The 13,481-nt window shown below is 46.4% G+C and overlaps 1 protein-coding gene across 5 annotated transcripts; it reads right to left on the bottom strand.

The window, feature by feature from the left end:
• Nucleotides 1–29: 29 nt before the first annotated feature.
• LOC133898355 (auxin-responsive protein IAA16-like) lies at nt 30–13,056 on the bottom strand. Of its 5 annotated transcripts, XM_062339026.1 has the most exons (7): nt 12,700–13,056; nt 12,329–12,504; nt 12,144–12,225; nt 11,758–12,026; nt 11,515–11,659; nt 11,343–11,406; nt 30–233 (listed from the first exon to the last, which is right to left on the bottom strand). In XM_062339026.1, the coding sequence occupies exons 2-7, from the start codon at nt 12,414–12,416 to the stop codon at nt 45–47; spliced, it is 837 nt and encodes a 278-aa protein (XP_062195010.1). In that variant the 5' UTR covers nt 12,417–12,504; nt 12,700–13,056; the 3' UTR covers nt 30–44. The 5 variants fall into 5 exon arrangements, with proteins under 5 accessions (XP_062195010.1, XP_062195018.1, XP_062195033.1 ...); XM_062339034.1 differs by lacking the exon at nt 30–233 and adding an exon at nt 2,451–2,679 and having other exon boundaries at nt 12,329–13,055; XM_062339049.1 differs by lacking the exon at nt 30–233 and adding an exon at nt 10,938–11,260 and having other exon boundaries at nt 12,329–13,047.
• Between the last annotated feature and the right edge of the window lie 425 nt (nt 13,057–13,481).

Genomic DNA, 13,481 nt, shown 5'->3' with positions numbered 1-13,481 from the left:
GCACTAACATGACCTTGATATCTTCAATATAATGACATACCAAGTCAGATCAGAGATGTCAGCTCCGAATTGAAAGTGGTGGTATCACGGATTAAAAATTTCGAAATTTCGCAAATTTTGGAGGCAAATAAAATATCTAGTTTCAGAATTTTTTCACTGACATGTGAAACCCATATACCAGACACTATAGAGTCCTCAGTCGCCCTTGTGTCTGCCCCAAGAAGAACACCATCCTAGAAAAGAACATACCGTGATCCAAATTACATTTGTCCTCTTGATGATAACTATGCCACAAGAAGCAAAATAGTCACTTTGCAAGTGCAAACTTCAAGGATGACCCACTATCATAATACATTATAAGTTTATTACCACACGACGGTTACTTTCTCAGCCATACATGTGTGGGTGGCCGCCATAATTTCTATGGAAAAAACAGTCAACAAACGAGTAGTTGTATTAATCAGCTACATTACATACCGAGTCATTCTATTAGAAACCCCCATCAACTGATTTCACAGGCTATACAAAGATAAAACTATTGTGATAACGCAACAGATAATTATGATCTGTACGCTGAACAAGTCCTACAGCAGGGCTACACAAACCGCAATACTAATATTGCTTTATAACTAATGCTATATGTGATATTCATTCAGCTAAGTTCCAGAAAGTAGGGGCTTAGGGGGTTGAAGCCTGAATCCCACATACCGCAAAAACCAGACCGACAATTGTAGTTCCCTGTCTTTCTGAAACCAGGAACCTTGAGGCCCTTCTTCTCCAGCATGTCATTCCTTTGGCACAGATCGAATCTGAACCCACCCTTCAACGGGACATCCATTGATACGGATACGAGTATGGAAACCGATATGGGTGTTGAAATCTGACTTGTATTTAGGTGTCGGATTTGGAAAAAAAAATTGGATATGAATATCTAGGTAACACTGGCATTACGACGACCAAGACACTTCAGTAACCCTCAATTCAGGCTTCTTTATAGCGTTAGCTTTGCGTCAATTGACCTTATCCCTGCGGAAGGATATAGGAGATCACTGTCCTGAAGAACTTGCGAGCTTTAATTAGGCTACAGTAGACAACGAGAGGAAAGGTCCGGGTTACAACAAGATAACCAGTTTTTCGAACAAAGCTTCTTGTTTTTTGACCCAGGTGAGGTGGGCAGCTGTCTTCAACTCAATCTCACCATGTGACGCCCGTTTTCTCGTCGTTCCGGTCCATCTCCTCGAGCACTGAAGCCCAGCTCGCTCCCCTCCCTTCCTCTCGCTGATGCGTGGGCCCCGCATGTCATCCCTCTCATGTTGCCGTGCTGCAATCACGCTCGCACCAGCCGGCCGAAAACCGCACCCACGTTCCGCCTCCGTACCCCACGACTCTGCAACGGCCCCACTCCGCACTATAAAATAGCCTCTACAGCACCCCGTCGTCCTCCCGTTCTCCCTCCACCCCGCCGCCCCAAATCATGCCATTGCCATTGCCAGCCACAGAGCTTCGCCGAGCGTCAACCGCCGCAGCCGAGCCCTATCCGGTGCTTCTAAGGTCGTCATCGGCTTTGCAGGAACGCGATGAGTCTTCTCTACCGCCCCTCGACGTTGTTCTATCGCCGCACGACCCTTCCCGCCGAGCTCTGGTGAGCACCGTCATCACCTCTCCATCGCTAGCTCTCCCCGTTGCGCCCCGAGGCACACTGATCGTCCCTCCGGCATCGCAGGACCCAGAGGAAGCTTCACCGACTGTCAAATCCGCTTCTCCGTCGCCGTAGCCGAGTTCCCATCGAGCTCTGATCCCTGCCGCCGCTTCTCTGCGTCGTCGACCACCACCGAGTCATCTCCTGTTGCCATGAATCCCTCAGTGAGCATCCCCATCGTCATCTCGTTCGATTGCGCCATTTCCCGTCGAGTTTGGTAGCTCGTGGCGCGTTCTCGAATAATAATAGATAAAATAAGTTTGAATGACATTGATCTGTTAAGTTATTGAGCTTTTATATACAACTCATTACATACATGCATATTGTAAAAACAAAAGAATTGATCTTGCTAGATTGAAGTACTTGCTTAGGCCCTACTTCGGTAATGAAGTTCAAAGTCATATTCTGTTAGAGCCTGCCACTGAGGGGGAAAAGTATAAAAATCAAGCTTAGAGGGGCGGCCCCTATTGGGCCATCTAAATCCTAACATAATCAAACTAAACTCATTTTCTTTTTAACAGAGGTCTAGCTCTAAGATACATGTAAGAGTTAAAACCTGTAGGTTAAAATAAAATAATTTAAATATTTATTTTTAATTGGACCAAAGGCTTGGCCCCGCTTTATAGAAAGCAAAATAGAGTCCACAACATTAATCTTGCTTACAGAAAAGCAAAAATATCCAGTGCGAACCACATCTATCAGATAGCTCTACAAAGAAACAACTCAAACAACTTGCGACAAGGGCCACCGATCAGTCTTTAGACAAAAAGAACTCAGACAGTTATGCTACTAGAAAAACACTATCCAATCTCAGTAGGGATCCAAGTTAACAAAAGTTGTTGTTGGATATTGTCCACCTCCATCTTGAGTTTTTGCACTATGTCATCTAGATGGATCCGATCGCCCGCCTTAGTCAGCACCCTCCACCTCCTCATGAACGAAATCACCCTGTATATGATCGCCTGAGGGGAAACGCAAATCTTGTTTTGGAAAACAAAATCGTTTCAAGTTAGCCAAAGAGTCCAACAAATAGATCTAAGAAGAAACATAAGAAGCAAATTAGCTTTATAACTTCTAGCATCAAGGAGTAACTCTCTAAAAAGCATCAGAGAATCTGGTAAATGAAGCCAATGAAAGGCATCACGGCGAACACACTAAACAAACTGAGCAATAGGGTATTGGAACATTATGTGGTCCGCAGTCTCTTTAACACCACAAAGTTTGCAACATTCACCACCCTTCCACCCTTTGATAATTAACTGATTAGTAGAGGAGATCCTATTTTTGTGAAGGGACCACAAGAAGATTTTAATCTTTAGAGGCAGATAACAATCCCAGATCTCCATCATCCTCTCATCTCTAACTCCTGGGAAAGTAATATGCTTATACAGAGAAGAGGTACTGAATTTCCCAGTTTTGTCCAAGGCCCAAATAACAGAATCTTGTTCATCAGACAGATTAATACTACTAATGACAGACAGTAATATCTCCCATTCTTTCACTTCCTGAGGGACAAATGATCTTCTAAAAGTGGGATTAGTGGAACCCTGACCAAGAACCTGATGTACTGTTGCATTCAGTTAGAAACAGATGTTGAAAAGTCTCTCAAATCTGATCTTAAGAGGACATGAGTCCAACCAAACATCAAGCAAAAATCTGATTTTCTTTCCATCCCCCAAAATATAGACCAGACCCAAGGTTGTATATTTTTTAATAGCACACAAACCTTTCCAGAACTAAGAACCTCCAGATTTATTACAACTGAAAAAGCCTCCATCTCCTAGGTATTTCTTCCTCAAAAGGTCACAAGCAGGACCCCAATCACCTCTTTCCAATTTCATAATCCATTTGGATAGAAGGCAAACATTCATCACTCTAGTATCAATAATGCCCAGCCCAACATACTCTTTTGGACTAGCTAAAACCTCCCCCTTGACCATATGATACCTCTTAAAAAGAATTTGATCTTGAGGAATCCATCTTTTTGTGAACAGCATCTGGAAGAAGATACATCCCCATAGTATAAATAGGGATAGAGCTCAGACAGGATTGAATCAAGACAGTTTTACCACCAGAGGAGAGATACATGCACTGCCATGTTCCCATCCTCTTTTGAACCTTATGCCTAACAAACATCAGCTCTTTAACTCTCAAGCAATTATCACTAACAGGAATTCGCAGGTACTTTATAGGAAAAACTCCCACTTTACAGTTAAACATGTTAGCAACTCTAATTTGTTCCAGGCCAGAAGCACCCACCACCATCATCTCACTCTTCTCATAATTGATTTTCAAACCAGACAAACTCTCAAAACAATACAGCAGAAATTTTGTATAAACGACAGACTGCTCATCCAGCTCTAATAGAATAACAATGTCATCTGCATATTGAAGGTGTGTAATACCCCCAGGGATCAAATTAGTTATCAGACCTTTTATCAGCCCCTCTTTTTTGGCATTATTGAGAATAGCATCAAGAGCATCTGCCACCAAGTTGAAAAGCAAAGGAGAAAGGGGGTCACCCTGTTTCAAGCCTTTGAAAGTTCTAAAATACTCTCTAGGGGAGCCATTGATATTAATGCCAACTCTACCACCCTCCACCGCTTGCTTGATCCAATCAATCCATTTATCTAAGAATTGTTTCCTTCTCAGGACTTCCTCTAAGAAGCTCCAAGGCACCTTATCATATGCCTTTTCAAAATCCAGTTTCAGGATAATCCCTGACTTTTTGGTCACTTCCAGTTCATGCAAGACTTCATGTAAGACGACTGTACCATCTAAAATATATCTCCCAGGAATGAAGGCAGTCTGGAACTTGTTAATGATTGTCTGCTAGAGGAGTCAGCCTCAAGGTCAAAACTTTGGTAAAAATCTTGTAATCCACATTCAGAAGATAGATAGGTCTATATTGTTTGATATTGTTTGCCTCTTTCAACTTTGTAATCAAACTAGTCAGCCGATAATTCAATCTATGGAGGTTAAACTCACCTTTATGAAACAGATCAAACATCTCTACCAAAGTGTATTTCAATTGCTCCCAAAAATGTTTATAGAAAGAAACTGATAACCCATCTAGGCCATTAGCGGAATTAGATCTCATCTCTTTAATAGCTTTCTCAATCTCATCAACAGAAAAGGGTTGAACAAGACTATTAGCCTCCTCATGTGATAAGGCGCTACTTTCAGACCAAATATCAGCAGATAAAGTTGGACCTTCGCTGTTTTCTTTACCAAATAGCGATTTATAGTAGCTCTCAATATGATTCTTTAAAGAGAAAATGGAACATTTTCTTTTCCTACCATTGGTAACTCCATGGAAAAAACCAGTATTAGAGTCCCCTTTTAAAATCCATTTTTCACCACATCTCTCTTGCCATAGAATTTCCTCATAGTTGTAAATTTTTTCTAACTCAGCCTCTAATTGGTACCTGACCCTCCATTCTTGAGGGCTGAGATCAGTCATATTAGCTTTTTGGTCGCTGGCTCCCATGATTTACACCCCAGCCCTTGCAAGCTCTTCTAAGTGAAGTTTTTAACAATTTCCAGTAATCTTGCATTTGGAGATTCCCTCTGTCAGGAATTTTCTTGAACACAAACTCCCTAAACCCTTCTTGAGTAAGCCAAGCTGCTTCAAATCTAAAAGGATGTTTGTTAAGCTTCTTATCATCACAAGTGTCAACCAAAATTGGATTATGGTCAGATCCAATTCGAAGCAAAGAATTGCAAGAGGCAAGGGGTAGAAGAGATCCCAACCTTGAGTTGTGAAAACTCTATTCAGATTACATCTAATAGGGACTTCTTACTTACTAGTCCAAGTAAACCTACTACCACCCTTATGCATCTCTCTCAAAGCTGCATCATCAATAAAACTATTGAACATCTCCATGCAAAAAAAGATAATATTATCTGAAGACTTCTCATGTGCATATCTGATGAAGTTGAAATCTCCACCAATCAAAAGAGAGTTATTAGCTCTAAGAATTTTCTGGTATAATTCCTGCAGGAAAGTAGGTTTTCTTTCTATCTGAACTGGGCCATAAACATTAATCACTTCCCAGACAAAATTATCTTTTTTACTTTTTATGGTGACACTCGAGAAAAATTCACAATTATCCATCTCTAACGCATTAAAAGTCTCCTCTCTAACACCTATCAAAGTTCCTCCAGAATGACCATGAGCAGCAGTCCAATTCCAAGAGAAACTGTGACCATTAACCAACTCTTTCAATTCTCTAATGGTATACTCTTCTTTAATAGTTTCTTGTAGACAGAGAATATCTACTCTATGGAAGGTCAGAATATATTTCAGTTGTCTTCGTCTCCCTTTTGCTCCCAACCCTCTAATATTCCAGAAGAGAATTATCATTATTTATTTATTATCCTCACCCCCACCTTCTTTTTGCACACTGCCTTTCTCATTTTCTTCTTCTTTACTGACTCTGAGCCTGGAGAGGGAATCAACTCTAAATTCATCTCCAAGCTCATATCAGTCTTTTTACTACCAGCCACCTCAATCTCCTTTGTTGGGCAATTTCTCTTCTCTTCTGCTCCATCAACCTCTATTTTTGATTCAGAACCAAGAAGTTGCTTCTTAGATTCTTCTAGTCTTTCCATGGCTTCAGCAAGGGTTGCCCTTGCTATCTCTCTTGCTTGAATAGTAGAGATATTATTGAAAATTGTTTGCTCATCTTGACCCACATCAATCTTGCTAGCTAAAGCAACCCTAGCTAACTGTAAAGGATCAATAGAATTAAAAACAACAGAAGTATTATGTTTAGAAGTATCTGTGATCTCATTCCTCATCCTCTTGATTGCTTCAGCTTTACATTGAACAGGAGCTCCATCTCCAGAAATCCTAGAGCTTTTCCTTTGTGCAATTACAGGGACCCCTCTTCTCTTATATGTAACAGGTGTAAATCCTGCCTCAACATGATTTGCTTTTATTGTGGATGGCTGAGCAGGCTTCACACCTTCACATTCTCCCAACTCTAACCCATGTTCAATAGGTATCATCTGAGCATCTATGATTGGGTTCAAGTTCAGTAGTGGATCAATCTTTTTAGCTCTCTCTTCCACTCTGGCCTCCAATTTCAGCATCTCCTCCTTTTCCTATTCTAAGGGATCCACCTCATAGTTCACTAGATCTTCTTCAATGTCATCTTCAACTGTATTCTGTGTAAGATCTTGAGAGTCAGTGATATCCAAATGATCATGTATAACTTCTTGTACACCAGGATCTAATGATTGCTCAAGTTCTATCTGTTTATTCTCCACCTCCAACTCTTGAGACATAGAAGTTTCAGTAACCACCTCATTTATATCCTCATCATCATTCACCTTCAGCTTATCAACGCACTCATCTTCAGTTTGTTTTTTGGTATTGGAGGTATTGCTTTTTCCTTCTTTGCTGTTCCCTCTTTACTGGTACCCTGTTCACCATGTTCATGCATTAGTCTTCTAAAACCCGAATCATGGCTACCTATGGAATCCTCCCCCGAATCTTCTGCATCATCCTCATCCTTATCACCATGTCTGTCAAATTTGGAAGAGGAGTTGTCAGATGGAGGGGGATCATGTTTGCCAGCAGGCTCAACCTTCCATGATATCTTATGCCCAGCACCATTTATAAAAACCTCAGTTTCCCCTCTAATTTGACATGAGTGACAGGTCCAGGTTTATTCAAGGAATGCTCATCAACTTCTATAGGATCACCCACTAAGAAAGCTAACTCAGTGACAACTTCATCATATTTGGCATAGTCAAGGATGCCATAAGCTTTGACCCAAATCACCTCTAGAAAACTAGAAGCCTCTGCAGACATCTCAGTGGGCTTCACATTGGCTTTAATCACAGAATTATCAACATTTTGGAATTCAAAGCCTTTGAATCTGGTCAACTGATACCTCATATCATCATCTGGAAAGGTGATCATAAATTCATGCTCAGACCTTTGTCTGATTTGCCACCCTTTTTGACCTCTAAACAGATGAACCATCTCTTTATTGACAATCTCCACAGTTGTTTTTCCTCTCTCAATAGTCATCACTCCCCAAACCTCTTTGTTATTCCCAGCTTTCTTCCCAAAAGGGATATGCATACTATAGAAACCCATGCCTGAAATACCAAAACCACAGACCCTCATCCCCCTTTTTTTTTGGACATGATGTAGCTTTGTGCCCAGTCTTCTTACAGCTGTAACAGAGGGGAGGCTTAGTACAAACTGCTCTGTGATGACCAGGTTCATTGCAGTTATAACAAAACATCTCAACAGCATTGGAACCAAGGATCTTCTCTTTGCCCTCCTGTCCCGCAGATTTTGAAAAATCCACCAATCCTTTGCGTTTGTCCTCTTGGTCTCTTTTGAGTTTGTTGTGCAAATCTTGTTCCAACTCTACAGAACTCTCATCCCGCTCATCAAGTCTTCTCTTCTTGGAATGTCGAAACGCACCATCACCTAAACCAGAGTGAGCAGAGCACTCTCCATCAAACTTCTGCAGATCTGAATCTCTATCCAACTGCTGTCACCCCTCTCGATTATTGTTCCTTTGCCCAACTCTATCATATCCAGAAGATCCATCTCTACTGGTGTTTATCGGAGGGTTAGCTCCTATCGCAGGGATCCTGAGGGACCCCTTTTTAGAGATTCGGCCAGGGGGATGATTCTGAATATGTTTGCTGGAGAAATAAATGGATATGAATGCAATGGCAGGTGATGAGGAATGATCTAATGCAGAAAAGAGTAAATGCCCTGGGGGATTTTTTGACAGGTTCGGGCCGCACTGCGCGTAACACCCTACTCCTGTGTAGATGCTATAAATGCCCTGAGAATGTCTCTCAGGAATGTGCTAGTTACAAGAATGTATGTCTATCCTAGAGCCTGGGGCTCCTTGTTCTTCGGTTTCTATGCTCGTACGAAGGTGTTCTTCAATCTGTATGTGCCTGTTGGCTCTAGGTGCGCTTGTCTGAGAGTTCGAGCGTTGCCTTCCAATTAACTCACCCTTCAGCCTCCTCAGATTTCAGACCTCCTTTTGTCCGTGCTGCCGATCGCTTTAAATACCCGCCGGCGGTAGCGTGCCCCGAATGGGAGGGCACAAGTTCCAAGACATCATAAATGAAAAAGGCGTCATCATAGCCTCTGTGCGAAGTGACGGGGGTTGAAAATGCGCCCCGCGCCCGGTCTTCAGTTGTCATGATGGCGCTGGCAACGGGCGCCGTGGAGAGGGCCCACCGGGCAGCCGTAGAGTGGCCCGGTGTGCCCGCCCGGTCTTGTTCGCCTGTCACAGCAGCGCGGCAGACGGAACGCCTCGGGTCTCGCAATGCTATCCCGAGGCGCGCCAGATGGCATAGGATGGGACCCGTGCATTAAATGTCCCCACGCCCTTCTGCCAGAATATGACAGGAACTGACACCGAGCGTGGTGGGAGCAGTTGGAGGTGACAGGCCACGCGCGCTCTTAAATGCGGCCTCGGGCCTTTCACTGGCTGACACCTCATCGCTGGGCCCCTGTGAGGGCCACTGACGGGAGGCTTCCTGGGTCGTCGGGGAACCGAGTGCTCGGGGGCCACTGCTCGCAGTCCCGAGCACTCTCTCCCAGAACCACCTTCCTTGAGTCCTCGGGGTACTCGGGTGCCCGGGGGGCTACTGCTCGCAGCCCCGGGCACACCTCTCCCGGTACTCGGTTCTCCTGGTCGTCTGGGGACTTGGGTGCTTGGAGGTCACTGTTCCCCTCCCCGAGCACTTTCTCCCCGGTCGCTTCAGTCTTCGCAGATCATCGGGGAACCCGGGTACTCGGGGACCACTGACCGTGGCCCCGAGCGCCCTCTCCCGGGACTTAGTCTTTTTTACCTCGCGGAGGAGACCCCGCGGGATGGCGCCACGTGGCGGATTGCTGTCCTGCCCTTGGGATTCGGAGACCCCTGGTTCCTGATTCACCGACAGTGTTGAAATGGCCATCTCTACCCCCCAAAACCGAATCATCTCTACCAAAAACCACATTACCTTCGCTGCGAGGTTGTTGATCTCTTCCATATCTACGCCAATCTTTAGCATCTCTAGCATCTCTTCCCCGCGGTGGCCCATCCCTACGATTTGGGTCAACTCTAACCCCAGATCGATAGGTTGGACCACCTGCCATCCTCTCCTTCCCAGGGTTGCGGTTCATATCGCCTCGAACCACCGCCCAAAACGATCGAGAATCCACTCTTCACGGCACCGCACGAACAATTCGCCGCGTCGAGGCTCCAAACCAGCGGATCTCCGCTGCTCTCTCTGGAAACCCTAGCCATGTCGCCTCGAGTTCGCTCCCTCTCGGAACCCACCACCAACTGCCGACTGGATCCCTCCAGGAATGCCCGTAGATATCATCAACGCAAGTACCAAACGCCCACTTGGGCCGGGCCGAGACACCTGACCAGACTAGGCTCTTGGACGGGCCAGACCTGGGATTCAGAGGACCATCAATGTCAACACCATCACAAACACTCCTCCTTGCGCTCCCCTCTGAATGAAATCGCAATCCTGCCACTCCGAGCCCCTCCTCTCGAGAACTAGCCTGAGTGCAGGAAGACGCAGGTCTGGGCACCTGCAACCCGATCACCAGTCGCGACGAGACCAGCCAAAAACACGCCTCAGGGGTAGCAGGGAATGCGTCAGCTGTCACACGCTCAACCACCGCCCACTCATCAGCCAGAGCTCCGGCGAACTCGCCAGGATCCCCCGTCGATCGCCCCTGGTCTCGAGACGCCAAAATCGCCTCTCGGAACACTACACCCCCCATCCGGTCTGATCGTTTCAATTTTTAATTCAAAATAAAAAGAAAATGTCTCGATTAAAAACCCTCAAACTGTCCACAACTGTAACTTTACCCACCTTGTTCCACTAAACCGCAATGACACGAAAGAAACAAAAGCGCCTAGCAGCACAAGGCCACGCGAACCCTACGCCGCCGATCGGCCGAAACTAAACAGTAGAGACAAACCGGGAGCAAGGACAGCGGCGTGAAAGCGGAGGGGCTCTCGCAACCGCACCTGAGAAACCCGATTCAGACTCTTGCACCCGAACAACTCTTGCACCACCTCTCGTCCTCTCTGTAATAATCGTGCCAGGTTCCATCAAACTATCAGGAAGCACTACTTGGAACGAAGCAAGTTCGAGTTCAGATTTCAACGACGACCGTCAAAGTCGACTCCACATTTTAGATCAGCTCGACACACACCAACGAGACGCATGCATCCAGAAATTACACCAAAAAGAGGCAACACCGGCCATAGATTCGTTAACACCACCACCACTGTTGCTATTCCAATTACTAGCAGCACTAATACTGTTTCATCACACGACCCATCGTAATACCAATTACGACTTGTTCTCATACTACTATTGACAGCGTGACAGAGACATCAAAAAAGGGCAGGCCCGAGCTTTGCGGCACTCCTCCATCCTCCACTTGGAGATTTTTACAAGCTGACCATCGATGCGTGGGAGCAGAGCACGGTTCAGCTTCAGCAGTCAGCTGCAGCCCTCTTCCTGCCCCCTGCTCTCAACTGCCAAGGGCCGACGATACTGGGGGTTAGTTCGTCAGTGACATGGTGTGATTTGCCAGGCCAAAACTTTCACTCTGAAGTTCAAGTGTGCGGAGACTCACCGACGACGCCGGCAGGTCGGAGCTCTTGAGCACGCGCAGCCGCTTCGCCGTGGCCACGAACATCCTGCGGCAGAGATTGCACTTGGCCATGTGAGGATCCGAAGAAATTAACATCGTGATGCAGTGCAGAGCTCTTGATGAGGATGTAAACTGTCAGATCGTTTCGACTTACTCCCACGGGACGTCGCCGACCAGCACCCTGTCGCCCTCCTCATCCTCGTACACCAGAGTGTACTCACCGCCGCCGCCGATCACCAGATCCTCTTCCTCTTCGCCGCGGAGTCGGCTTGCGGCGGCCGGGGCTGGATCCCTCTGAGCTGCGCGATCGCAATATTTTTGCATGATGAGCGAGCACATGGCCAGAGTACGGTGCACGACGCCGTTCTTGGAGATGGTGCGGGGTGGACTGACATACCGGCGAGCAGGCCGCGGAAGAGCTTGCCGACGGCGGCGGAGAGCTCGGCGTAGCCGCCGTAGGCCCTGAGGTCGACCTTCCTCCCGATCGGCACGCCGTCCATGTTTATCTTCACGAACAGGCCGAGCTCGGCGCCGGCCTTCGCGCCGCCGTCTTTGCCTCCGCCATCCTGATGAGCCGACGACGACTGAGGCGGCGGTCTGGAGGAGGCGAGGTTCCTCCGGAACGAACGCACTGGCGGCCACCCCACCACCGGAGCAGCTGCTGGCCTGACGGATTGCACGACATCGCAAGCATACAAAATTCAACTTTTTCATAGTGGAATCAAAGAGAGATTGACGCGGCAACAGGAGAAGAGAACTCAGTATCGGTACAACGGTACCAACCTTGCCTTGGAGCCATTGCTTCCTTTGGCAGCTTGCAGAGGGAAAGCAGAAGTGTCACTAGGCTCCTCGCCGCCGGCCAAACCTGAGGCGCCATCAAGCGAACAGAGGCGTCAAGAATCAAGATCAAAACTTGGAGCCATTTTTACCAAGAAAAACAAGAGCAGAGCAAGACGAAGAACTTAAACCTGAGGGCATGGTGAAGTAGGCTGGAAGGCCAAGGCTGAGCTCGAGACCGCTGTCCCCGGCCTCTCCGAGCCGGCCGCTCCACGCCATGATCGCCGCTTCCCTCCGAGCTCCCCTCTCCTCAGCTCAGCAACGAAGAAACCTCACGAGTCACGAGCACGGCACTGAACTACTGTAGCTGCACAGAGGCAAGCAGGAGACCAGAAGGGGGTATATAAATGCAGATGGCGACCGGCAAGGGAAAGGCTGCCTGCCTGCGAGAAGAGAGAGAGAGTGAACAGAGCAGGTGCTGCGCGCGCGGTGCCCGAGAAGCGGAACAGGATGAGGCGGCAATGGTTTGCGAGCAAGGGACAAGGTTTGAGTGCTTTGAGACCTGAGCAAGTCTTCAAAGCAGCAGGCCAGCAGGGTGCAGTCGCACGGAAAGAAACCACACCTCTGTCTCTCTAGCTCGCAGCTCGCTTGCTGGCTGTCTGCGCGCTAGCTAGAAGCTAAGCTAGGATGCAGAGACAGGTGAGGGAATAAGTGCAGGGCGAGATTCCAAGGAAGGAGCAGAGGCGAGCAGACGCCGGAAGGGAAATGAGAGCATCTACTCACGCGAGTCAGGAGGAAGCAGGCAGCTAGCTACGGCGACCAAGCAACGGCTGCCTACCTCTCTCTCCCCGCGCGCGCCAGGAGCCAAGATTGTGTGTGTTGCGGTGCTCACCTTGCCCTTATAAATGGGAAAGAAAGTGGCAGCCCAGAGCGAATCTGTTCGATGACATCGCTTTATCCTTCTACGATCTTTTTGCATGATGAATCCTTCTAGGGCTACAAACAGATCTTCAAATTTAATGGAGTAGATTTAGTAAAACTACTGATATTTTAATAAAATAATAATAAAACTACCATTCAAACAATAGTTTCATATAACTATAGAATTAGTAACAATTTTATCACAAAATTACTGATACTTAACAAAATTATTGTAAAACTATAGATAAACAATAATTTCACAAAACTACAAATATAATATCAATTTTATCGCAAAACAATAGATTCATAAGCTAACAGCTGTTGTGATACTGCAAGTGAGATCTGGTCGTTATGGTAACAGAGCTGTGAATAATTTCTCTAGAATATGTAGTTTTACGATAAAATCGGTGTTAAATTTGTAGT

Source organism: Phragmites australis, chromosome 2 (assembly GCF_958298935.1).
Source record: "Phragmites australis chromosome 2, lpPhrAust1.1, whole genome shotgun sequence".
NCBI classification, from domain to species: domain Eukaryota; kingdom Viridiplantae; phylum Streptophyta; class Magnoliopsida; order Poales; family Poaceae; genus Phragmites; species Phragmites australis.
Note: the sequence above shows the minus strand (reverse complement) of the source record. Positions and strands in the feature narration are given on the sequence as shown.

What these genes read in the sequence shown, in the direction of transcription:
- LOC133898355 (XM_062339026.1), bottom strand. Translation starts at nt 12,416, where the DNA reads ATGGCGTGGAGCGGCCGGCTCGGAGAGGCCGGGGACAGCGGTCTCGAG. An exon ending in CTACTTCACCATGCCCTCAG is followed by an intron (nt 12,226 to 12,328) that starts GTTTAAGTTCTT and finishes ATGGCGCCTCAG; the next exon opens with GTTTGGCCGGCGGCGAGGAG. An exon ending in CCGACCTGCCGGCGTCGTCG is followed by an intron (nt 234 to 11,342) that starts GTGAGTCTCCGC and finishes GTTCTTTTCTAG; the next exon opens with GATGGTGTTCTTCTTGGGGC.